The sequence below is a fragment of the Lynx canadensis genome, chromosome B1 (genome assembly GCF_007474595.2).
Source record: "Lynx canadensis isolate LIC74 chromosome B1, mLynCan4.pri.v2, whole genome shotgun sequence".
Lineage (NCBI taxonomy): Eukaryota > Metazoa > Chordata > Mammalia > Carnivora > Felidae > Lynx > Lynx canadensis.
This window is the reverse complement of record NC_044306.2, coordinates 161,746,888-161,773,283: the sequence shown is the minus strand read 5'-3', so window position 1 is coordinate 161,773,283 and position 26,396 is coordinate 161,746,888. Positions and strand designations below refer to the sequence as shown.

General features: G+C 43.2%; 1 protein-coding gene across 2 annotated transcripts; it reads left to right on the top strand.

Moving 5' to 3' along the window:
- The first annotated feature begins 3,796 nt into the window (after positions 1-3,796).
- SRD5A3 (steroid 5 alpha-reductase 3) lies at positions 3,797-20,057 on the top strand. 2 transcript variants are annotated; one of them, XM_030313851.1, is made up of 5 exons: positions 3,797-4,064; positions 11,325-11,467; positions 12,997-13,194; positions 16,926-17,060; positions 19,073-20,057. In XM_030313851.1, exons 1-5 carry the CDS (start codon positions 3,844-3,846, stop codon positions 19,330-19,332), a joined length of 957 nt encoding a protein of 318 aa, XP_030169711.1. In that variant the 5' UTR covers positions 3,797-3,843; the 3' UTR covers positions 19,333-20,057. The 2 variants fall into 2 exon arrangements, with proteins under 2 accessions (XP_030169711.1, XP_030169712.1); XM_030313852.1 differs by lacking the exon at positions 16,926-17,060.
- Positions 20,058-26,396: the final 6,339 nt, after the last annotated feature.

Here is a 26,396-nt window from a genome sequence, read left to right as displayed (position 1 = left end):
ACCTTTCCCTATTCTGTGCCTTGTATTTCACTCTATGGTGTCTTTTGAGGAAGATAAGGTTTTAATTTTAATGTTGCAAAATGTATTGATATTTTCTTTAAGTTTATTTATTTATATATAGCACATGTGCTATACGTGTGAAGGAGGGACAGAGAGAGAGGGAGAGAGAATCCCAAGCAGCCTCCACACTGTCAGTGCGGAGCTTGATGCAGGGCTCAAACCCACAGCTGTGGGATCATGACCTGAGCTGAAATCAAAAGTCGGTCACTTAACTGTCTGAGCCACCCAGGCACCCACTGATATTTTCTTCTTGTTGTTTTTTATATCTTGAAAAAAAAAACAAAACAACTTCCCTAACGTGGGATCAGGTAGTTTCCTATTTTACATTCTAAAAGATTTACTTTTGCCTTTCACATTAGGTCTTTAATCCACCTGAAATTGATTTTTCACTAATGGAGTCAGGAAGGGGTCCCATTTCTTTTCTCTCTCTCCCTTCTCTATCACCACCCATGTCCATCTCCTGGGAGTTACTCATTTGTCCTAGCCTCATTTATTATAAAGTTCAACCTTTCCTCACTGATGTATCACGCAACCTCAATCATATGTCAAGTGTTTGTATACATGGGGATCTGTTTCTGGGTTCTCCATTATGCTCCACTGTCTGCTGTCTATCCCTACTTCCATACCACACTGATATCATTACTACAGCTCTGTGTCAGTCTTGATGTCTCATAGAATGAACCCTCTGACCTCCTCCTTCGCCTTCAAGAGTGCCTTGGCCATCTTTAGCCCTTTCTACTTCCATATAAATTTTAGAATCAGCTTGTTAAGTTCCATAAAAAGTTGGGATTTAATCAGGATTATATTTATTCCATAAATCCATTTGGGGACAATTGTCATCCTAACCAATCTGTGAGCTTAGTATAGCTCTCCTTTTAGATATATCTTTTTTTAATACCAGTATGACTTTATTATTTTCTTTGAAAAAGACTTACATATCTTTTATGAAATTTAGTCCTAAACATGAAATATGTTATGCCATTGAAAATTGTATCTTAAAAACATTTCTGTTTCTGCTGGGAAATAAAATGATCAGTATTTATAAATCGATTTTTGTATCCAGCAACCTTACCAAACTTTCCTATTAGTTCTAATATCTGTAGACTCTATTGGAGTTTCTGATTATCTTCAAATAATGATAGTGTGTTTCTTACTTTCCTTTCTTTTTCTTATTTACAGAGCAGGCTAGGGTCTTTAGTAAAGCACTGACTCCAAAGGTTTCACTGAATTGATTGAATTTAGGTTTCATACTTTGAAGGTACAGCCAACAGGATTTGCTGACAGATTGTATTTAGGCTGTGAGAAAAAGAGAGGACTCAAGGTTTAGTTCAAGGTTTTTTTGCTTGAACTACTAGAAGAATGGCATTGCCATTTACTACAGGCAATGCCAGAGATTTGTTGGTCATATAGTGCTGGTAATTAAACAAAGAAAGATGAAAACTGACTTATACTTATTGGTGATGATCTCTCTAACAGACTTTAGCCTGGTTTTCCACTTCTGAAATAATTCACTCCAGGAAGGATTTAAACATATACAAATGCTCTCAGTAGGGTTTGACTTATAACTTCCTGTTCAGCCACTGCCCTCTACAGGGGGTTTGTCTGAATATGAGCTGTGCACTCTGATCAAAATCTGAACCAAAAAAAGAGAGATAACTTTTTTCTCTAGCCTCAATCTTTCCTATTTCATTACACACACACACACACACACACACACACACACACACACACACACACTGATCTTGTTTTGCAATCTTTCCCCAGGTCAAATAACTACAAGAAAACCTCCCTCACCCAGGCAACTTGGTCACTGCAAGTAGCTTGTCTGGGAAAATGTCTTAGAAAGGCCAGCTGCATTTGTGTGGGGTTAACCCAAGAACAACGAAGAAAAATGAAGGGATGACTCCTACAGAAGGGATCCTGAGTCATACAAAAAGGCCTCATTGTGCCAGCTAGAAGGCCAATTTGACCATCCTTTATCACATGGTGCTCAACACACTGGAAAAGCTTATGAGTTCTCACACAAAGAAATAAAACTCTAACAATCCTTTGGACTGCTGAAGTCACATTAACCTAACCACCAGTTTCCCTGATGTTTATTCAACACACATGTAGGGTATCTCATTGGGGGAAGAGTGATAAGCCAGCTACCTCTCCCCTCACTCACCCTTCACCTGCTACCCAATCTCAAGAATGTAAGCTCCTGGGGCACCCAGGTGGCTCTGTCAGTTAAGTGACTGACTCTTGATTTCAGCTCAGATAATGATCTCAGGGTTTGTGATCAAGCCCTGGGTCCAGCTCTGTGCTGACAGCGTGGAGCCTGCTTGGGATTCTCTCTCTCTCTCTCTCTCTCTCTCTCTCCCTCCGATGCTGGCATGCACACATACACACACACCCTCTCTCTTTCTCTAAATACATACATACATACATACATACATACATACTTAAAGAAAAAAAAGAATGTAAACTCCAAAAAGGCAGTAGCATTGTCCGGTAAACCTCACTGTCCAAAATGGTGCTTGTCATATAATAGGCATACAATATTTTTTTTTGGAAATTGACATTTTAAAGGCTTTTTAAAAATTGCCTTGAAGAGGGGCACCTGGGTGGCACAGTGGTTTAAGCATCCGACTCTTTTCTGTCTTCTTAATGCTTTTTTTATTTTTGAGAGAGACCGAGCGTGAGTGGGGCAGGGGCAAAAAGAGAGGGAGACACAGAATCTAAAGCAGGCTCCAGACTCTGAGCTGTCAGCACAGAGCCCGATGTGGAGCTCAAACTCACAGGTCTCAAGATCATGACCTGAGCGAAGGCAAGCGTCCAACTCTTGATCTCCGCTCAGGTCATGATCTCATGGTTAGTGATCTGCGCTGATGGTGCGGAGTCGGCTTGGGATTCTCTCTCGCCTTCTCTCTGCCCCTTCCCCACTCAAAATAAATAAATAAACTTAATTTAAAAATTGCCTAAAAGAGTTAAACTTTGATTTATTGTAACTGAAAATCAATATTTAAATTTATTGAATTTACTGATTTAAATTGATCAAATCAAAATTTTAAATGTTTAATGCGTCAATTCATAGCACTGTCATTACATAGAGTTAAAAACCACCTCTAGGGAGTGGAACTCTAGGGAAAGGAATGCTGCTTTTTAAATACAATTTTTACCACTTTCACTTTTGGGTTATTTGCAATCGTCTTGATGATTTTCTACTTTACTGGTTTAAATTATACACATTCCCAACATCCTAATACAACTATTCGTTTTTGTGTATGACCTACCTTCTTCATCAATACATACACACATTTGTATTAGTATGGTTGTTTGCGATCACAGCTATGTATTTTACAGTCAGCTTTTTATCACTTAATCTAGTTTCAGTCATCAGAACCTGGCATTCCGTGTTTCCACAGTCTGCATGCTAATGAGCATGGCGATGTCTGCATGCTATTACAAACGTATATTGTACAATAATTTAAATATTCTAAACTGGGCCACTCAGGGTTGTTTCCATTTTTCATTGAAAATAATGCAGCAGTGCAGGCTTGCAATTCTTTGAATGATGTTGAATCATACTTTGGGCTTACTTAAGTCCAATTAGGGACTGAAGACTACTCAGGAGGGCCAGCGTGACCCCGCCCCAGGGGCGAGTCCTGGGCGCACGGCCCCGCCCCGCGCTGCGTCACCGACGTCCCGCCTAACTGAGACAGGCACGCAGCGCGGGAGCGGCCGCTGGGGCGCGGGCGGGCGGTTCTGGCCCTGGGAGCGGGGAAGCCCGGCGCTCGGGCTATGGCTCCCTGGGCGGGAGTCGAGCTCTCGGCGCTGAACCCGCTGCGCGCTCTGTGGCTCGCGCTGACCGCCGCCTTCCTGCTGACGCTGGTGCTGCAGCTCGTGCCGGCCGGCCTGGTCCCCGGCTGCGCGCTCTTCCAGGACCTGATCCGCTATGGGAAAACCAAGCGTGAGGGGCCGTCGCGCTCGGCCGCCTGCCGGGTCTTTGATGTCCCCAAGAGGTAACCGCGCCCCGGCTGAGCCCGGGATACCGAGGCGCGGGGAGCCCGGAGCGCCCGGCTCGGGCAGCCGGCAGGGGGCAGCAGAGGCGGACGCGGGGCCGGCGCTGACCAGGCCAGGAAGGCCTTGACGCCGGGCGCAGCGCTGCCCCGGCTGGGCTGCCAGGCACTGCCGCCTCCGCGTTGTGGCCCAAGGTGGCGGAATGCCCCCAGGGCCGGTGGACAGCAAAGATGGTGAGCCGCGCGGCAATGTGAGCTTGTAGCCGCACGAGTCTTTCCTGGGGGGAAATGGCAGCGCTTCCGATGTAGGCCTGGTCTTTGGCTGTGCCCCCAGGTGCACAGGCGGCAGGTTAAATCCTTTTGGCCCCAAATTCTCCTTTCTCCCCCTCGCCTGCACTCTAGGGGTTTATAATCTAACTTGAGGTCACCGGAACTCTCTTGTGGACTCGAAGGCAGGCCAGCCCTTCACGCCTGTTTCCCCCGTTTGTCTCTCTGACCCCCAAAGTCAGGACAAGGGGCCAGACGCTGGTCACCATAAGGGCGCCACCTCCTTTGGCCGCACCAACCCTCCTACCTGGCATCTTGGCGGGTGCCCCTGGGGAAGAATGTGGCCCAAGAGTGCACATTTTCGGCAAGCCCGATCCCGAAGCTTTATTTGACTTTCAACCGATTTTATAACCAAGAAAGATGAAATCGTTAGGGCTTACATAGAATTCTTTCAGAAATTGTAAAGACTTGTTATAATTTGCATTTGTTGGGCGGGTGGGAGGGTGTTGTTTGGTTTTTTTACTCTGAATTCAGAACATAGCTGGGAAGAGTCCGCCAAACGCTTCGGAAAATAGCAGTAGCTTTTCTGTCTTTAAGGTGCATCTTAAGTTGATATTTAGGAAGTTATGTGGAGGAACGTGATAAGGTTTTTAACGTATTAAAACCCCTGGTTTAATCATTTCAACCTCTCATTGGCAGTGTCCCAGGTCCACAGACAACAGTAGGACTAAGTGTAACTTGGTTTCTGAAACATGGATAATCCCCCCTACTTTTGTCTTTTGGAGAAGGATTCATCAGGTGTTAACACTGAGAAGGAAAAACCAGGTCATTTAGAGGAAGAGTAAAGGGAATGAGGTTCTGGGAAGAGGTAGGAGTATTTAGGACACATTAGTCAAACTTAGTATTTATTAGGGGCTCTTTTTAAGTCAAAATTATCTATCTTTTTTTTTTTTTTTTTTTTTTTTTTTTTTAGAAAGAGAGCAGGAGGTGGAAATAGGGGCAAAGATCTCACCAGCATGAGATCAGGTCATGATCCAAAACCAGGAGTCCCACACTCAACGAACTGAGCCACCCAAGGCACCCCCCCCCCACCGTCATCCTATTTTTAATCAAGTTTGATGGCAGTACATTCTTTTTTACTTACTAGCAATGGCATTCCCAGGCTGTCATTTTTTTAATGTTATAAAGTGAAGAAAAACGTTATTTCTTACTGTGAATTCTAACAATTTGTGCTGTGAATTTTGAAAAAGGCATTAGTGTCCCTAGATGTAAAGGACACTGCATTTCAAATCATTCCTTGCACTCACCTGTTTCTCTGGCTCCTATACCCTAGCTGTTAGTGCTCAAGCATGTCCTCATATGACAGCTAAGAAACAAACTTGGTACCTTTCCTTTGTTCATTACTACTCTTTGGGTTTGTAATCTCTCCCTTAATTTACACCTTTTTCTTCTTCCAGAATTCTAGAGTAGAACCTCCATGATGTTTTGTTCTCTAAAGTTAGACCAGCATTTCTTTAGTATTGAAGTCCAAGCCAGTAAGGAAAGACAAATATGTCTAGATACTTTATTTAAATATATTTCCTTATGCAAAGTTTAAATATTCTTAAAAGTGAAAATAAACCTGTAATTTTTACACCAAGGAAGAGACAGCTATAAATCACATTTCTGCATCTAAAATAGTGCTTAGGAAGGGTGCCTGGGTGGCTCAGTCGGTTAAGCACCCGACTTCGGCTCAAGTCATGTTCAAGCCCCGCATCAGGCTCTGTGCTGACAGCTCAGAGGCTGGAGCCTGCTTCACATTCTGTGTCTCCGTCTCTATCTGTCCCTCCCCTGCTGACTCTCTCTGTCTCTCAAAAATAAATATATGTTAAAGAATTTTTTTTTTAATAGTGCTTAGGTAATTTTGTTCGGGGTTATTTTTTCCAAAGGAGGCCAGAATAAAACCTTAAATCAGTTCATGGCATGTTTGATTCCATTACTGCTGTTGGATAGGGTTTTTTTTCCCTAAAGTGATGGTGCTTTTCTCGTTTTCCTTTTGGTTCATAGATCATTGATTTCCCAGAAAGCCTGAATAAATAGGTGACTCCAACATGAATCACAGTGCTCTTGACTTGTGTAGTGTATATGGAAGTACTTCTTCTAAAATTTCAAAATGGTATCAAAGCGTTGCAGTTGAATTGAGTTCTGGAGGCAGATAGAATCATCCAGACTTTCCCCCTGGGGTTCAGCAATCCTGGCCAGAGGTCCAGGAGGCCTGTGGGCAGAAATTCAGGGCAGACTTGGATTAGAAAAAATTACATCTTTATTTCAGTAACCTCTAGCTGAAATTTAGCATTTCCTTAAAGATGAATGTAATCAACAAACCACAGTAGAATTAGTAGTACTTGCAATATTGTGACAGGTTTATATATATATATATATATATATATATATATATATATAATACACACACACACAATTTTTGAGATCTCAAAATATTATTTTCATCACTATAAGAATGAATCACTAGATATTGTTATTTTATACATTAATTACGAAAAGTACATATGTTACTATTATCATGAATTTTTTTTAGTAGTTGTGTTACCTATATTTCAATATAATTGGTTTCCTTGGTAATCCCTATGTATTTTGTGATTGAAGCAACATTTTGAGAAGTAGCCAGTAGCCTTTACCAGACTGCCAAAGGAGTCCATGGAAGAAAAATGTTAAGAACCCCTCCTCTAGACTGTAAACTTGCCATAAGTTTACATTTGTCTTTTTTGTTACCATATCCCTGGTACAATGCCTGACAAGTAATGCCCTTGATGACTATGTTTTGAATGAATTTTAAGAAAAAGAGGGTTTAGGTTTAATTGGTTCATTGATTAACTTAACTGCTCACTCCAAGAATAATTTTGGATAAGATACCTTCTCTTTCATTCATTTATTTAACTGGTGTTCATAGAGAACTTCTGCGTCAGGAGCTTTTTAGTTCTTGTAAGATAGATACGTACAGTAGATATGTAAACAAATCTTACAAAACAAGCGAGATAATTTCGGATGGTAATAAGTGCTTCAGAGGAAATCCAGCAGGATTATTTGATCATGAGCAAAATTGGGTGGCCGTGGCAGTGACAACACTGGAGAGGATGGTCAGGGAGCGTTGGAGCAGGAGACGAGTTCATTGCAGGAGGCAGGGCTGGCTCACCAGGGCCAGGGAGGAAATTAGATTTTATTCTGAGTGTATGGAAAGCCATTGATGGCTTTAGGATGGAGAAGCAGGCGTGGCATTGTGTGATTCATGTTTTGAAAGGGTGACTGACTAGCCATTGTGTGGAGAAGACTGAATAAGAGGCTGTTATGATGGTCCAGACAAGAGACAGTGGATATGGATTAGATGTTAGCGTAACAGCACCCCCTTGTCATATAGGTGGTGATATTAAAGCACTTATCCCAGGGCCAGTCACCTTGTCAGATTGACAGATTACCTTGTCAATGTTTACTAAGCATTAGTTCACTTCCTTAGTTAACCCTATAATTCCCCTAATTGGGCTTTGGGTCAGTTCCAGCAATCAGTAAATATGTATTATTAGATCCTGCCCCCCTCCCCCCTCAAAACCATCCAGTGGCTTCTAACTCACAAGAAGAGCCCAAGGCCATATATAGTTTGTTCCTACCACCTCATTGTGTCCTGTAGTTAGCCCCCCACCCCCCCGCCCCATGTAGTCCCAGTCCAGTTTTGTGGGCCTCTCTTTTCCACCTCAGGGCCTTTGCAGTGCCTGTTATCTATACCTAGAAAACTTTTTCCCCACACAGTCATACTGTTTATGTCCTCACTTCCTAGAATTCTACTCAAATGTTACCTTCTCAATGAGGTGTGCCCTATCTACCCTGTTTAAAAGTATTTCTACCATCCCAGATAGTCCTTCTTTTCTTTCTGGCTTTAGTTTTCTCAGTAACAGTTATCACCTGCTGGCATGCTATAAAATTTATTTTTGTGTGTGAGTGTAAGTGCCATGAGGACTGGAATTATCTATTGTGTTCATTGCTGTAATCCCAGAACCTAGAGCAGTCCCTGGCTTATAATAAGCACTGAAATAGTTGTTAAAGGGGTGCTTCCTTGGTGCCGAGTCCATAAGGATCACCTTATCCCTGTTCCTGAGGGTTTGGAAAACAGTGCTACAATTAAGCAAATTGCCAAGGGAGGAAAAAGAGGGAGAATGTCTAAAAACAAAGAGTAGAGTTTTTAGATCTATCATTTGAGGCTAAAGCTGCGTCTTTATAAAAATCGAGATTTGTCGAGTAGAAGATGTTTCTCATAGAGGGTAATCAGGCAAGCAAAACAGGAGATAGAAGGTACAAAATGCAGGAATAAGAACGGCAGTCTGCCTGTGAATCAGAAACATCACAGCACAAGCAGGGCGTAGCAAGATATGGCTTAGCAGCTCATAAACCAATTATAAACGCATTTGAGTGATTGGTTGACTGCAGGCTTGGTATAAATTGGTACATGTGATATAGGGACCTAAAAGCAAGTTCAGGCAGGTCTAGGTTGCACGAATTAGAAGTGCAGTGGTGTGATTTTAACTCCAGTCATCAGAGCTTCTGGAGCTAAACGCTGCCCCTTACTGTGTGACCTTGAATAAGTAACCTAACATCTTAGCCTGCATTTACTCATCTGCCACATGAAGATAACCATATAAACTTTACAGGATTGTTTCCACCTGCTTACCAAAGGGATTTTTTTTTTTAACTTTAAAAAGAGTAAAAAGAATAAGCAATGCCCTGTGTGTGTGTGCGTGTGGGTGTGTGTTAAAATAGACATGACAAAACACTTAACATTTTAGCCCTTTTCAGGTGTACAGTTCAGTGATTTTAAATACGTGCTCATTGTTGTGCAGCCATCACCACTATTAGTCTCCAGAACTTTTCCATCAGCCAGAGAAATTTTTAAAACATAAGTTATTTAGGTCACTCTGCTCAAATGGCTTCCCATCACCCTGAAGAAAAGCCCATGTCCTTATGAGACCCTATAGCATATGCTTCTCCCACCTCACCACCGATCCTTCTCCACACAGGTGTCCTTTATTGTTCCTCAGGGCCTTTGTGTTTGTCATTTCTCTGCATAGAAAATTCTTTGCCCTGGAAGTTCACCGGGGTTGTTCATTCTAGCCAGATGTCACTTCCAGAGAGGCCATCCTTGACCACCTTGCAGAATGGCCTCCCCTCTGCACCCTCTCTGTCTCCTACCCCAAGATTATGCTAGATATCTATAGGTTCATTTGTTGATCATATGCTGAAAGATAATCAAGGCAGGGACCCAGTCTATTTGCTTCCTGCTGAGTTCCTGGGTCCTAGAACATTCATTGCCTGGCAACATTCTAAGTTCTCAATAAATGTCTGTGGAAAAATGAAGTAGGTAGAGTGGCTGGCCCAGAAGATGCTTTTCAGAAGCTAGCCATTCCGAGGAAGGCTGCAAAGCAGGGCTCTGCTGACATTCTGCTCCGCTCTTGTAGCTCAGACCATACCTGCACTCAGTTCTAGGAAGCATGTCTTAGAGACCCTGGAAGGCAACCAAAAGCCAGTGGCTGGGTGGGGGGTGGGGTATTGGAAGTGACACTGATGAACTTTTTTTTTTTTAATTTTTTTTTCAATGTTTATTTATTTTTGGGACAGAGAGAGATAGAGCATGAACGGGGGAGGGGCAGAGAGAGAGGGAGACACAGAATCGGAAACAGGCTCCAGGCTCTGAGCCATCAGCCCAGAGCCTGACACGGGGCTCGAACTCACAGACCGCGAGATCGTGACCTGGCTGAAGTCGGACGCTTAACCGACTGCGCCGCCCAGGCGCCCCATACACTGATGAACTTTTGATGAAACTAGGCTTTTGAGCCCAGAGAAGATCAGAACTGGGATAGAAGATCAGAACAGGATAGCTCAGCAAGGGCAGATTTGGTGATAGAATTTGTAACAGTAGTTGGGAGAATTAAGTGGGTTGCTATGGAGTGATCAGATTAGATCGGTGTCAGGCTGGGTTGTGGGCATAGTCTGGGGGGCTATGTTCTGGATCATCTGGAAGAATAGTTGCTGAATTCCATCTAATCCTCTGACTCCAGGTTTATTTACCTTGTCACAGGCTAATGAGACCAGAAGGAGGGGGCTTAGTATGTAAGTGATGCATTAAAGACCAGGGAAGCCACCTTTCAGAGTCAGAAATATTTTGAATTCATTTAAATAGAGGAAAATAGAAGTATAGGTCAAGGGACCTCAAAAGAAGGTTAGACCTTTGTGCCCTTAGACGGTTTCAGTAAACCAACACCATCTTTCACATTGAAGTAACATTGCTAATTTCAATTTTTATTGGTCCTGGTTTTATTTGTATTTTGTGAAGTTGCAATCGATTGCAAAACAGGCACTGTACTTTAGGAGAGCTGTAACCATTAGGAATCTATACCTAGTTTTATGAGTTAATATCTGTCATGTTAGTATAAAAGTTAGGTCAACACAATTTAGGAAATTTAGGAAAACACTGAATCAGAGGACCTTTAAGATTTCTGGCCAGCCCTGAGAGCTTGTGGTTTTGCAAATCTTGTGTAAGAGTTGTATGGCTATTGCAGCAACATTGCTCAGGATTTAGAAACCTTTCACATTTGGCTTCTGTTGGCACAATCTAGGTTCTCTTTGCCGGGGTCTGGCACCCCCTGTGTTGGAACTTGAGCCATCCCCTAACCCAGAGATAAGAGAGATTGCTAATTGACCATCTGTCTAAGTTTAACGAGGTCAATCATGTTCTTACCTCAGGAAGACTCTTTGTTCTACGAGTTAACCGGTCCCATCATTTGAAAGGAGATTTTTTAAAAATCTGAATGCCTGCAGGATTCAGGTTCTATTAAAACAACAAAACTATACCTTGGGAATGGGGGAAAGAGGTTAGGGAACCTAAAAATAGTATTCCTGCATAATGCTTTAAAGTGGACCTACTCTGATTATTGCCTAACTGGTTTAACCTTGCAGGTATTTTTCTCACTTCTATATCATCTCAGTGCTGTGGAATGGCTTCCTGCTTTGGCACCTTACTCAGTCTCTGTTCCTGGGAGTGCCTTTTCCATACTGGCTGCATGGTTTGCTCAGAATTCTTGGGGCTGCCCAGTTCCAAGGTATGACTCCCCTGGCTAGTTACAACCATTTCGTCCTGTCCCCGTCTTTCCTGCCTGTAGGGAGCTGTTCTCAGTATTTCACAGCCACCCTCAGGCTTCTCTGTGGGCCTGGGAAGTGGAGGGTGAGGGCAAAAAAAAAGTGTGAGTGGTTTATAGGCAGGTGGCCAAGGGGGTGTCCCCCCCCATCCTTCACTGAGATCATGGCAGCCCCAGAGTTAGCTCTTCGTCCCTGACTTCTCAGCAAGGGCTGTGCTGTGTGCAGGACAGACCGTTCTCCCTCTGATATTTTTAGTACTACTGATTAATGTATACAAAAGTCTTTACAATTCAGTGGAAAAGTTCTGAGGATCCCTCGGGTTTGCCTCAAAACATTTATCATTTGTTTCGCTGAACCAAAATCATGTCTCAGAACCCCAGAAATATGACAGGAAATTACTTTTTGATCACCAGTTAAAAAAATGTTTGTTATACTGTAAGCTTTACTTATATAATAACATTGACTGTAAATAGTTTTTGACCAGATGATTACAAAAGAGCCCTTAAATTCACCTTACTTTACTTCTGATAAGGATACCTAGAACGATTTTAAAAATTGGAGGATTTTTAAAGGAATTGAAGGTGAAAACCATATGGTGGTTTCAGTTAATGTCAGGCGGAGGAGGCTGAGGGACAGAATTAGAAACAAATCGTTCTCTCGTTCCCTCTGTCCTTTGTTCCAGCAGCCAAACCACTGGCTTGGTAGGAACAATCCTTTTCTGTATAACCAGAGGAACTCGTTGCAAAAGATGGCAACTGGAAGGGAAGACCTATGCAGATCCCCTTTGGGAGCAGAGGATACCTCAGCAAATCCCACATTAGCCATTAAAACTTCACCTCTTCCTTTGTGTGTGCGTATGTGCACGTACGACTTTCATTTTAAAAAGTCTAGGTGTTATGCCACTTGAAAACCCAGTTCTTCCCAGTTCTTTTGACAAAGGGGTGAGAGGCAGGTGGGAAGATAGATCTTAAGGGTCAGAGTCTGCTAAAGGTATAATTTTCTTTTTTTTTTTTTTTTTATCTGGAAAGAAATGCATAATTCCCCCATCTCTGTTCCTGTCCCCTTTTCTGCCTCTCCAGGTGCCTTGGTCTCTTGTCTCCCCTTACTCAGGGATCCCACCAGCTGGGATTGTTAGAGGTCATGTGGGCACTCTTCCGGACTGTCTTCATCTGGCTGGTCGTGCCAGGGACTGGAGATCCACAGTCCTCAGGTTCTGAGTGCACAGACTCCTTCACAGTGACATACATGTAACCTAGAAGGCTTTCACATCACGGAGAGTCAAGAGACCTGAGTTTGTCACTAGCCAAATTCCTTAGCTTCGTTTGGCCCACTTCCTCATGACTTAAAAAAAAAAAAATATTAGACCAGATGATTTTTAGGGCCCTCTCCTAGCTCTAATCTTACTTAATACTGTGTTGAACAGTAGGAAAAAATCCAACTTTGGATTAGTCCTGGAAAGAAAGATGCTAACGTGTTGCATTCTGAATTCTAGGGAGTGAGCTGGCGCTGTCTGCATTCTTAGTGTTAGTATTTCTGTGGCTCCACAGCCTGAGAAGGCTCTTCGAGTGCTTCTATGTCAGTGTCTTCTCCAATGCTGTGATTCACATTGTGCAGTACTGTTTTGGACTCGTCTACTACGTCCTCATCGGCCTAACTGTGCTGAGCCAAGTACCAATGGACGGCAGAAATGGTGAGTGGTTCCTGGGGTCTGTTAGCTGAGTCACTGGGCATATGAGGTACTCTTGAGGCAAAGCGCCCCACCAAGCTTTAGGGCAGTTTGAAAGTAGACCTGCTCAACTCACTTTGCATATGAAGAGTTTGGACTCTACTAGTAGCTTGAAAAAGTCAACATGCCCAAGGGTATATACATTAACTGTTACAAAACTGCTCAAACCTGAAAGACACTTACCTAAGCACTAATGCCTGTAAAGATATTAAAGTGCCAAGTGTTCAGGAGGTGCAAGGGTGAAGAATTGGGACATGGGCCTCCCTTGGTGGGAATGAAGTCACTGAACTCACTCACGTGGAGTTAGTCTGGAAGGAAAGAGAGAGTGTGGTCAGGAGTCGGACAGGAAGCAGGGGAACACCCAAGAACAAGAGAAAGGGTCAGCAGAGAATGTTGTCTCACCAAAGCCTCAGTCCCTCTGGTGTGCACATGTGGAAGGGGAAGGGTGGTACAGGATTAAATCTCAGAAAACCAGAGGAGGAAGGGGTGGCCTGGGCTCCTGGAGAATAGTTGTGATTTGAAGAGGGAGTAGAAAGCCATTTTAAGCTTAGGTCATTTAGGTCTTAGGATGATTCCAGTTATAACAGAGCTTTTCTTCAAGTGAGGCAGCTTGAGGGGAGAGGACAAAAGCGTACTGTGGTAAATCAGAATTGTGTCTGAACACTTCTGAGCTCCCACTAGCCAGGAAGAGAGAAGCAAAATCATGGTCTTTGTTTATGAGGAGGAAGTAAAGTATATCTTGGTGGGGGAAGGGAGGCTGAAGATAAAACATTTATGACTATCATTTTTGTAAAAACAGTGCATACTTACTCCATAGAACTCAAGTCATTTGGGGTAAATGAAGTTAGTTTTTAGTGCTGAGGCTAACTTTACCCTGGACCCTTGGTATATCCATCTGCCTGGACACTGTAAGGCAGACTATTCACGACTGTTCTGAGTTCACTTCTCCATGTTCCGTAAAGCTGCCCTTTCCATCCTTGTAAATAGAGACCAAAGTCTGATATTTAGAATACTCAGTAAGCTTTCTCCTCAGGTTTGATTTCAGTATCAGAGTAGCCCCTTGAAAATCCTCTCTGTGCTGCTGTGGTATAACCCAAGGCCTTTATGGCTTGAGGAATGATTGTAGAGTACAATTTATTAACAATCTTTCTTAATTCATGAATTATTTATTGGCTCCAGCCGCTCAGCTAGCATCTCTCCATCTGATTCCACTGAACTTAATCAAATCAGCATTTCCCCCCTGAGCTTTCTGCGTTGGCTTTCTTTCATGTGCAGGCCATATCAAGGTTTGAACTATTATCTGTGGTGAACATTACTGGGATTTCCACCCAAAGGAGCTTTCTGAAGCATGTGGCTAACCCACTAGCTTTCAGTCTGTTAGCCTCCATTGGCATTACATATCTCTTCTGGAGTTTCATCTGCTGGCTGGACCACTGTTTTTGCCCTCCCTCCTGTATGGTAGAAAAGAAAGAAAAGGCAGCTGAGACACCCACAAAAATCACTTTCCAGACACTCATTTCTGAAGCTGTCTTCTTTTTCACCTACTTGTCTTTCAAGAGGTCATATACAGGCTTTTGGGACAATGTGGCGAGAACTGGTTTCAGGAATTCATTGAGAGGGAACACACTGGGGCATTTGCCAGCTGCAAGGCCTGATGGGAATAAGCATGAGCTTAGGACTCAGGGGGGGGCTTGAATCTGAATTCTGGCTTGTTTAACCACTCTGAGCCTCAGAACCTTCATCTGTAATTAGGGACACATCCTGATTTCAGAGGATTTTTGTGAAAGGGAAAGGAAAGAATGTCTGTAAGCTGCCCACACCTTCGTACCTCCTTGTCTTCAAAGTCTGGAGGGTCGGGCGCTGGCTGGCTCAGTCAGTTGGAGCATGCAACTCTTGATCTCGGGGTTGTGAGTTTGAGCCCCACATCGAGATTACTTAAAAAATGAAATCTTAAAAAAAAAATGTTTAAACTCTAGAGGGTCTTCCTCCAACCACTCTCCATTATACGTTGTATTTTATTTTCTCCAGAGTGCCATCTCTACCTAAACCTGTCTTGATTATAGGTTTGTCTACTTGTTCCTGTTTGCCTCTTGCCACTAGAATGTGGATTCATGAGGACTGGGATTTTACCTTACTTATTCACTGCTTTGTGCCTTGTGCGAGATGCCAGGCTCAGTAGACAGTCAGTAATTAATGAATAAACAGAGTTAAATACTACACAGATTGGAGCCTCAGCCTTCCACCTGACTCCCCTTCCCCACATTGTAATTCCAACGTACTCTTAGAAATCTTTTTTCCTCATAGGTACTTTCTCGGATTCAGAGCAGGTCTCTGGCAGTGATGTAAACTCTCAAACACTTGCCTCAGTTTTTAATCCTAGAGTGACTTGCTCTTACAGCTGAATTTAAAACTATTTTTCACAATTTGTTTATTTTTAACTTCTGAAAAGATAACCTTTTAGTTAAATGGCTAAATCTAGTAAACGTTAAGAGTCTATAGTAAACTGTTTATATGGGACAAGTTTTTAAAAGAAATTAACACAGGTAGATATTGGTGGACTCTCATTAGCCCAGCTGTCATCAGCTGAGCCCTGCCTTCAGGTACCCATATGGAATAGTACGATCCTTGGTTCTCTTACCTGAGTCACCTCTGTAGGGGCTCTCTCCAGACTCCAGACCCTCAGGCTCTTTCCCGCAGTCAATGGACAGCTTTGTTTCTTCAGTCAGGTTCCTAACTAGCTTGCCTGCTTCCTGCTGATCACAAGGAAGTCCTTAATTTGCTTTTCTGATGCCAGTCCCAGAAGACCTGAATTCTTCCTGTCTTCTTGGTAGCTGGAGAAGAAAGAGGAAGATGATACTTTTGAGTGTTTCTGCTTCTGAACTAAATCCCTCTAACGTGGTTCTCTCTAATTAGAGATTAGAGGGATACTGTTTGATTTTTCATCTTGCAGTTTACATTTCTCCTCTTTTGAGAAGCCCCATGCTGAGCCTTTACTTCCAGTGATTTTCTTCATTGGCTGGAGCCAGTCAAGTCTGTGTTCTGCATTCAGGGTCTCCCCTGAATAGCTTAGGGCTGCAGCCCAGGGTGGGATTCCTTTAGAAAGTATTCTCACGGTAGACTATAAGAAATAAGACATAAAACCAGGCTTAGAAATATAAATGCACAGTGGCCTTACCACACAAGAGTATGAGACACCAAGAGTTTGGACACCTGGGTGGCTCAGTTGGTTGGGTGTCCAGCTCTTGACTTCGGCTCAGATCATGATCTCACAGTTTGTGAGTTCAAGTCCCACCTTGGGCTCTGCACAGGCAGCATAGAGCCTGCTTGGGATTCTCCCTGTCTCTCTGTGCCTCCCAAGCTCACACACTCTTGTCTCTCTCAAAATAAATAAATCAAAAAAAAAAAAAAAAAAAAGATTAGGAGGCAGAGCTGACCTCTGTGCTTGAAGCGTTTGAAAAGGGAACAGGAGAATGTGTTAATGTGGAGTTCTCTGTCAGGGACCACTGAAGCTGCCCCGGGCTGGAAAGCATACCCCTTTCTTCTCCCCTCTGTCCTTGGTAAATTACATCACGATAATTTTCTAGTCATGAGGAACAGAGCAATCGGATAATTGTGTTCTAACTGTATGATTGTTTAATTCCCTGAGCCTGTGAAATTTTGCATTTTGGCCAATAAGGTAACTCTTTTTTCTGTAGTCTATGTGATAGGGAAAAATCTCTTGATGCAAGCCCGGTGGTTCCATATCCTCGGAATGATGATGTTTATCTGGTCATCTGTCCATCAGTACAAGTGCCATGTCATTCTCGGCAATCTCAGGAAAAATAAAGCAGGTGAGATGTCTTTTAGAGGCACTGCATGTGGATTTTTTTTTTTTTTTTTTTAATTTTTTTTTTCAACGTTTATTTATTTTTGGGACAGAGAGAGACAGAGCATGAACGGGGGAGGAGCAGAGAGAGAGGGAGACACAGAATCGGAAACAGGCTCCAGGCTCTGAGCCATCAGCCCAGAGCCTGACGCGGGGCTCGAACTCCCGGACCGCGAGATCGTGACCTGGCTGAAGTCGGACGCTTAACCGACTGCGCCACCCAGGCGCCCCTACATGTGGATTTTAACCCTCAGAAGTTAGTTGTCTGTGTTACTTTATTTTTTTTCCTTCCTGCCCTAGTTAATGACTTATCTATCAAATATTCATTTTTTAATGTTTTTTTATTTTAAGAGAGAAAGAGAGAGTGCCAGCATGAGGTGCAGAGAGAGAGGGAGACACCGAATGTGAAGCTGGCTCCAGGCTCTGAGCTGTCAGCACAGAGCCCGACACGGGGCTCAAACTCACAAACTCTTAGATCATGACGTGAGCCGAAGTCAGACGCTTAACTGACTAAGCCACCTAGGCGGCCCTATCAAATACTTATTTTTGACAAGACACCTCGTCAAAATCTTAATCTTCCCATTTGTAAAACGAGACCGTTATGCCAGAAGATCTCCCCGGTCCCATCTAGCCCTGATATTCTGTGATTCTATGCTGTGCCCACATTCTGGGGCCTGTGCTGACGATATGTGCCTAACCAGCATGTGAGTGCTAGTATTACTTTGCTGAGTTAGTATCATTCTGTCAAAGCAAAAAAACTTGACTTTTAGTTAGCTTGTGTTGACTTACCACAGGTACAGTTTATAATAGGCTTTTGAAGTACTAAAAATGGAATAATCCTATTCATCATTTACCAAGTGCGTATTCTGTGCCGGGCCCTGTTCTTAGTGCTTTATATACAGCTTTACGGTGCTCTCTTGAGGTGGTTCGAGTCTTATCCTCACTTTACAAATGAGGAAACTAAAGATGTTAAGCAACTTTTCTAAAGTTACACAACATGTAAGTGGTGGAGTCAGGATTTGAACTCCTGCAGTCTGACTGCAGTCTGAGCTCTTAATTACTGGCTTGGAAGTCTGGTGGAGAAACAGACTTTGTTTGCTTTGTGCTTATTTTCAGTTGATGGTGCAACCTAAGCGTGCAACTTTTTAATACGTAGTAGGTTGACAATGGGAGTGTGACGGGAAGTGGGTTTTCACACAGGTCTGTGATCCTCTTTGTTATTTCATTTCATTTTTTTTTTAATTTTTTTTTTTTTAACATTTATTTATTTTTGAGACAGCATGAACAGGGGAGGGTCAGAGAGAGAGGGAGACACAGAATCCGAAACAGGCTCCAGGCTCTGAGCTGTCAGCACAGAGCCCGATGCAGGGCCTGAACTCACAGACTGCGAGATCATGACCCGAGCTGAAGTCGGACGCTCAACCCGATGAGCCACCCAGGCGCCCCTCATTTCATTTTTTTAATGTTTATTTATTTTTGAGAGAGAGAGAGAGAGCACGAGCAGGGGAGGGGCAGAGAGAGAGGGGGACAGAGAATCTGAAGCAGGCTCTGCTCTGACAGCCGCAAGCCCAATGCAGGGCTCAAACCCACAAACTGCGAGATCGTGACCTGAGCCGAAGTGGGTTGCTGAACCGACTGAGCCACCCAGGTGCCCAGTGATCCTCTTTTTAAAATAAGAGTCTTTGGGGCGCCTGGGTGGCGCAGTCGGTTAAGCGTCCGACTTCAGCCAGGTCACGATCTCGCGGTCCGTGAGTTCGAGCCCCGCGTCGGGCTCTGGGCTGATGGCTCGGAGCCTGGAGCCTGTTTCCGATTCTGTGTCTCCCTCTCTCTCTGTCCCCCGTTCATGCTCTGTCTCTCTCTGTCCCAAAAATAAATAAACGTTAAAATAAGAGTCTTTGTAAATTGCCTGGGGACTGAAGTGGTAAGCTTTCTTTCCACAACTTCATATGTTCAGGAAGTCTTCTGTTTCTGTTTCAGGAGTGGTCATTCACTGTAACCACCGAATCCCTTTCGGAGACTGGTTTGAATACGTTTCTTCCCCTAACTACTTAGCAGAGCTGATGATCTACATTTCCATGGCTGTCACCTTTGGATTCCACAACTTAACTTGGTGGCTAGTGGTGACATATGTTTTCTTCAGCCAGGCCCTGTCTGCTTTGCTCAGTCACAAATTCTACAAAAGCAAATTTGTCTCCTATCCAAAGCATAGGAAAGCTTTCCTACCATTTCTGTTTTAACATAACCCCAGTCACGAAGAAGGCAAACCAGATGACAGGTTCAGTTCCTGAGGACAACAATGTCTAGGGACCAAAGTACAATTTCTGCAGAACTGTTTGAAACTCTGTTTCCTTTATACACCCAAAAGTCTTCACTGAATGAGCAAAGCAATACCCCTCAAGAAAATGAATCTTCAAAGAAGAAATAACTTCTGGCAAACTGGGGAGTGCTGTGTCGGCCTTCCGAGATGCTTTATAAAACCAACCAGCTGCTGAGAAGTAGATGAGCTTCTCCAAGTGCTTCAAAAGCAAAGTAACCAAGAATGTACAAACAGCTTCACACATGCACATACATCCACAAAGGAAGAGAGAAGACCATCTGTGGCTTTGGTTTTGTTAGGGACAAATGAACTGAACTACATAATAAGCAATATAATAAGTGCTCAGTAACTGTTGCATTTCAATAAAAGCAGAAAAGCTTTTGAAAATAACAATATATAATTTCACACCAACAGATTCAGGGAAAAATGACTTTGTTGGAAATAGTTTATACTTTCACATGTGGCCACAAATGTTTCCAGTTATGTAACCAGCAACAGTGGTTTCCACTCCTCTCCCCCTCAAATCATAGCCTAACAGAAAATTTGAAACTTCTTTTATTTAATACTTTTTTGACATCCCTTTCAAGGAAGTACCTTAAAAGTGAAAGCATCTGAAAATAAAATATTTTTATATTTATGTGTAAAGAGCCTCCATTCATGGACTGACCTTCGTTGCAGATTGCGTAGTGCTATAGCCATGTTCATATGTAGGTATCCAAACTGGATTCGTTGTTTGCCGAGTAACTGTTTAACTGTTTTAATGAAATGAATCTGAAGTTTTTAGGAATAAAGTTTACACTAGTTTATGTTTTAAAAAATACTCACGATTAAACCAAAGGGAAATAAATGCGCGGTTTAAAAGAAAAACAATTGAAAAATAATACTAATGCTACAGCCTGAGCACAGTTTTGCTACAGCAAAAACTGCACATTTGTGCAACCTAAGATTTACTGGCTTAGTGACCAAAGTATTGACTTGATTGCTTTCGTGCAGGTGTCCTAGTCTACTAGCTACTAAAGTTTGGCACTAATGTGTACCTTGCTGTGGGGGAAAGAACCTCATTAACCAGACATGAAATCAAATGCACAGTTTAAGAATGTCCTCCCCACCCTCATCCCTAGAATAGTAAACCAAAGCTGTTAAACCGAGATCTTTCTAATCTGAACTTTCAATACATGCATATGAAAGCACATCCTAAAGTTTTAAAAATAATTTCTGCTGTGGCATTTTCTCTCTCATCAATCAAATGCCACTTCAGTCAGCTAATCAGTTTACTCAAATAAACGACATATTTATTTCATTTATCATTTAGATTTGCCATCCTCAGGACCAGGACTCAGGAACAAAACATTTTCTACACTGGAAATGTAAAGCATATTGCAGTTTGGTCTTAATTTCCACACAAGTGGCATGGATTTTTTTTTTTAATTTTTTTTTAACGTTTATTTATTTTTGAGACAGAGAGAGACAGAGCATGAATGGGGGAGGGTCAGAGAGAGGGAGACACAGAATCTGAAACAGGCTCCAGGCTCTGAGCGGTCAGTACAGAGCCCCACGCGGGGCTTGAGCCCACGGACCATGAGATCATGACCTGAGCCGAAGTCGGCCGCTCAACCGACTGAGCCACCCAGGCGCCCCATGTGGCATGGATTTTTAATGGCAAACTATTTGGAGAAAAAATGCATTTTTGCTGTAGCATACCATTTTATACCTAGGTTAGTCTACAAATTTGGATGATGTTCTGGAATTTCATTGCACATTTAAGTAAAATAATGAGTATGCCCTGTGAAGAACCATATCAGGGGCTGTTAGAAGACTTTCCCGGTCTGCAGTATCCCTGTCTCAGGCCCACTGTCCCTACTGTCCCCTCACACTCTTTACTTTCCCTCTCCCTCCCTTGCTCAAACATTGCATTTCTAGGTGAAGGCTAAAGAGGAAGCAGTGATGTTCTCCAAGGGGTTCAGAACAAAGTAGCGTGGTCTCTGACGAAAGCTTAACCGTGGAGAATGATTGAGAATTGTGCTGTGCTTGCTAGATCACAGTCTGCATTGCTCTTTGTGTTGGTTGAAAATATTCCGTGTGCCTAAAGAGAAAGAGTTGGCAAATTCTTCCCGGGGAGAACCAAGCAATAGGTTGGGGGTGGAGATTCTTGACCTTCTGCCGCCTTAGTTGAATAGCCTCACCTTTCCATTCTCTGTTCCTATTAAGTTAGGGGAAATGATACTGAACTACCTCCTGACAGCATTCCCTGGACTAACTAGTGACTAGAAAAGTGTGCTGAAAGTAGCCTCTTGTTAAGTCTCCAAGTCGTACCTCATCGTCTGTACTAACATTTGCTATCAGTGAGCGTGGATCATTTTGTGTCCATAAAACCGTGTTCCATATTACGTTTTTAATTCAGTGAGTGGTTATTGCTAGAATTGCTACCAAAAAAGAGGGAGACTTTTGAGATATTTTTATATGGCACTTAACAGATAGTTTAAGGAGACTATACATATTTGTAGAACTCCCTGAAAATTCAAGGACCATTGGTAAGTAACGTGTGTCGAAATGAACCAATATATTAAAGAAATTCTTAAAATAGTGAATGAGCAAGTAGAAATTTTTTACACCTATCTAAGCAATTTCAGCCCACCCTTTCACATTGCTTATCAGGGAAAAAATCATTTAACTTTTTTATAAATTACATGTATTTGTCTAACCTAAGATGTTTCCAATAAATGGACAAGACACAGTGGAGGTGGCAGTGATCCACAACTAATTCACGTGACACATACATCATCATGTTTCTCAAATACCAGTGATCTAGAAAGCCAGGTATTGGTTTCGCAGAAAGCAAAATTTAATTAGCCACATAAAAACTAATTATAAAGAGCTACTCTATGCACATAATTGAGAAAGTTTAGTATTAAGTCTCTTCCTCAGAGAAGATTCTCAACTCTTGAAGCATGTAGAGGACAAAGGAACACAAGGGATTTCTCAGCAGAAAGATAAACTTGCCTCCTGAGTCTAGCCCTCTGGTAAGACTTCATAGCATGTGTGTAATTTTTATCAGGGCTTCCTGGCCCACACAATACCTTTCTATGGATTAGAAAAGATACCACTCAGGATATCCGCCTAGTAGCAGAGCATGAGCCTTTATGGCCACAAAAGACAGCAGGTGATGGGACCGCAGCTCAGTGAACAGAGCTCGGGCTGGATCTCAGCCCCACTCACCCTTTAGGCCTGGTATCCTTTGTGCAGTTTTCAAACTGCACAACCTTCTATAGCAAAGAGACCTTGCTCATCATGCTGCCTATCTGTCTGCAGATTCTGTTCACTCTTGAAAGACTTGATTTCATGGAATCATCTCGCTGAGAAAGACCATAGGAATAAAACTAAGACAAGGTGGAAATAAGCAGCCCATGCAAAACACCTGTGCTTCCACTCACAAAAAGGGGGAGTTTGGTGGACAGCAGGTGAGTGACCCTCAACCAGTAGAGTGTCAGCCCCAAATAGAGAAAATATTTTGCTTAGCTTCTGACTACCAACTCCTGTCTTTCCAGCTCATTGTTCTAGTACGGCAACTGCAACAATCTTTCTACCCTGTTGGGACCTCCAATCTGTTGATCTCATGGCATTTTCATTGTCCTTCGCCCATAAGTCTTCCCTTATCTCCTTACCCTGCTTAAATTCCAGGTAAATCACTATAATCATTCCTTCATATAGATCCTCAACTCTTTCGTCCTCCTACTGATTTAGCAAAGCCACAACCCTGGTTAGATTCAGCTCTTTCTCTGTGTGTGCACCCACACAGCTGAACTGTGTGTGGCTGGAGAAATACAGTCCAAGACAGCCACTCCAAATTCATGAGCACTAACCTCAAATGGTCTTCAATGCTGCAACCATATTAACATTCTCTAGTCCGTTCACTCTCCCCCTCTGCTGACTGTGTTACATCTCTGTGCCCAGGAAAATGAAACTACTGGAAGAGAACCCCCACAGGTTACCACTATCTCCTTCACCCACCTAAGCATCTGCTCCCCCATACGCTACTTTCCTTCATTGCTATTGTTGAAGGATACTTTTTTTTTTTTAATGTAAAATCATGGGGCGCTGGGGTGGCTCAGTCGGTTGAGCAACCGACTTCTGCGCAGGTCATGATCTCATGGTTTGTGAGTTCGAGCCCCGGCTCGGGCTCTATACTGACAGCTCAGAGCCTGGAGCCTGCTTCGGATTCTGTGTCTCCCTCTCTCTCTGCCCCTCCCCCACTCATGCTCTGTCTCAGAAATAAACATTAAAAAAAAATTTTTAAATGTAAAATCATGATTCTCATACAAATATGAAATGAACATGTGCCAACAATTTTACTTAGCTTGTTAAGCAATTAAGGAACCAGTAAGATGTTAGAACCAGTTCAGTGAAGAATTCCTAAGAGCAGGCACACGTATCGATAATGAGGCATGCCAAAATGAATGTCATAGATGCATATTAATTGCTTAATACTTACAAAACTAGTGTCTACAGTGGGGGGAGGGAAAGCACTCGTTCCTTCATCAGACCACATTCGTTTGTATGTCTCTGCAAAAGAATTATTTGCATTCCTGTCAGTTGTCTAGGAGTTGTAAAATAGCTCAAAGACAAGGGGCAGACAGCCCAAACAGTGTGCCAGAAAGGACACCTGTAATATTTCTTGCTCATTTCAAAGTCATTAGTTTTTTTTCCTGAAACTACAAACAATCTCTCTGGATTTCTTTCCAAAGCTAGGCCCCCTACTTGAGCACTTCTTCCTCCCACTGGATCATCACGTTTTTTACCTTTTCTGGACATTTCTATAAGCAGACAAATACCTTCTAGCCCCATTTCCCTTACCAGAGAAGCAGTTCCTTTCTGGTTTGTGTGTTTTGTGTTGTCATGTTCGTTTTGGCTTTTTGTGGCAGCAAAACTGGAAAGGTTTGCTGGAGTCTGATTAGCGTTGTCCTCCTTCCCACGTTCAGCCCACGTTGGTCACTCTGTAGACCTCATGGCTGCCATGAAACTGCTCCAGGAAGGTCTCCAGCGACCCTGCCTCACCCAGTGGTCGCGTCTCAGCATCCGTTCCGAGGCAGTAGCAGCAGCTGGTCACGTCACCTGGATAACTTGCCCTGATTGTCCCCGAGACACCACACCTCTGGCTTTTCCTCCCATCTCCCTGGCTGCTCCTTCCCAGCTTCCTCTGCGGACTGCGTTCCTCTCTTCTGACTTCTGATCACTTGGAGGGAGTGTGCCAATTCACAGTTCCTGGTCCCTTTCTCTACACTCAGTGATCTCATCCAGTCTTTAAATACTGTTTATACGCTGACAACCCCTGCATTTATATATCCAGCCTAAACATCACTCCTGCGCTCTAGGCTCACATACACAATTGCCTACTTAACATCTCTACTTGATGTATAACAGATATCTCAAGTTCGACATGATTCAGTTAATTTATTTTTTTTTATTTTATTAGTGTTTATTTATTTTTGAGAGAGAGAGAGACAGAGCACAAGTGGGGGAGGGACAGAGAGAGATGGAGACACAGAATCCGAAGCAGGCTCCAGGCTCTGAACTGTCAGCACAGAACCTGACACAGGGCTCGAACCCATGAACTGGGAGATCATGACCTGAGCCGAAGTTGGATGCTTAACCAACTGAGCCACCCAGGCATCCCTAAGTTAATTTCTGATTTTCCTCATTCCCCCACATCTCCTCCACCTACAGTCTTACCATTTTTTACTTTCTCAAACCAAAAACGATGGAGTCTTCTCTTTCCCTCACACTGCACAAACCAATCCGTGGTTCTACCTTCAAAATACATCCAGAATCCATCCCTGTTATCGTAACTCTACCAACTACCATCCTGATTGGAGCTGCCATCATTTCTTGCCTAATTTACTGCAACAGACTCCTAACTGGCCTCCCTGCTTTCCCCTTATTCCTTACAGCTGATTCTCAACACACACCAGACGGATCCTTCAAAAACCTATATCACATCATGTCAGACTCAGAACCTTGCAACAGCTCCCAGTTTCTCTTAGATAAAGGCCAAATTCCTATAATAACCTCCGAGCCCCCATTGGATCTGGCCCCCAGTCACCTTTCTTACCTCATCTCCTACTATTTTCACCCTCATTCACGCTTCCTACACAATGACCTCCTTGCCATTCGTTTTACATGTCAATCCTGTTCCTCTGTCAGGACCTTTGCACTGGCTGTGCCCTCTGCCCAGATAGCTGCCACATGGCTAACTCCCTCACCTCCTTCAAGTCACTGTATTAGTTATCCACTGCTGTGTAACTAAATATTCCAAATGTTAGCAGCTTAAAACAGCAAACATCTGATAGTTTCTGTGCATCAGGATTTCAGGTGTCACTTAGCTGGGTGTCTGTGCCTCAAGGATTCACTGCAGTTAAGGAGGCACCGGGGCTGAGGTCTCATCTGTAAGCTCCACCGAGGGAGGACCCACCTTCAAACTCACTCACCTGGTTGTTAGGATTCAGTTCCTCGTGAGCTATTGAATGAAGGGCCAGGAGTCTGTGAGTTGCCTGTTATGTGGCTCTCTCCACAGAGTGGCTCATAGTACCACAGAGTGGGTCCCATCAGAAAAAGCAACCAACAGTGTGCAAGACAGAAGACACGGTCTCTTTGTAACGTGGTCTTGGAAGTGACATCCCATCACTTTTACCACTTTCTGTTTGTTGGAAGGCAGTCACTAGGTCCAGTCCACACTCAAAGGAAGGGGATTATACAAAGGCGGGATGATCAGGAGGTGTGGATAATCAGAGTCCATTTACCACTGTGACCTTCTCAATGAGGTGACCTCCTTATGTATGTATGTGTGTATTTTTTTTATTAAATATAATTTATTGTCAAACTGGTTTCCATACAACACCCAGTGCTCATCCCAACAGGTGCCCTCCTCAATGCCCATCACCCACTTTCCCCTCTCCCCGCAACCCCCCATCAACCCTCAGTTTGTTCTCA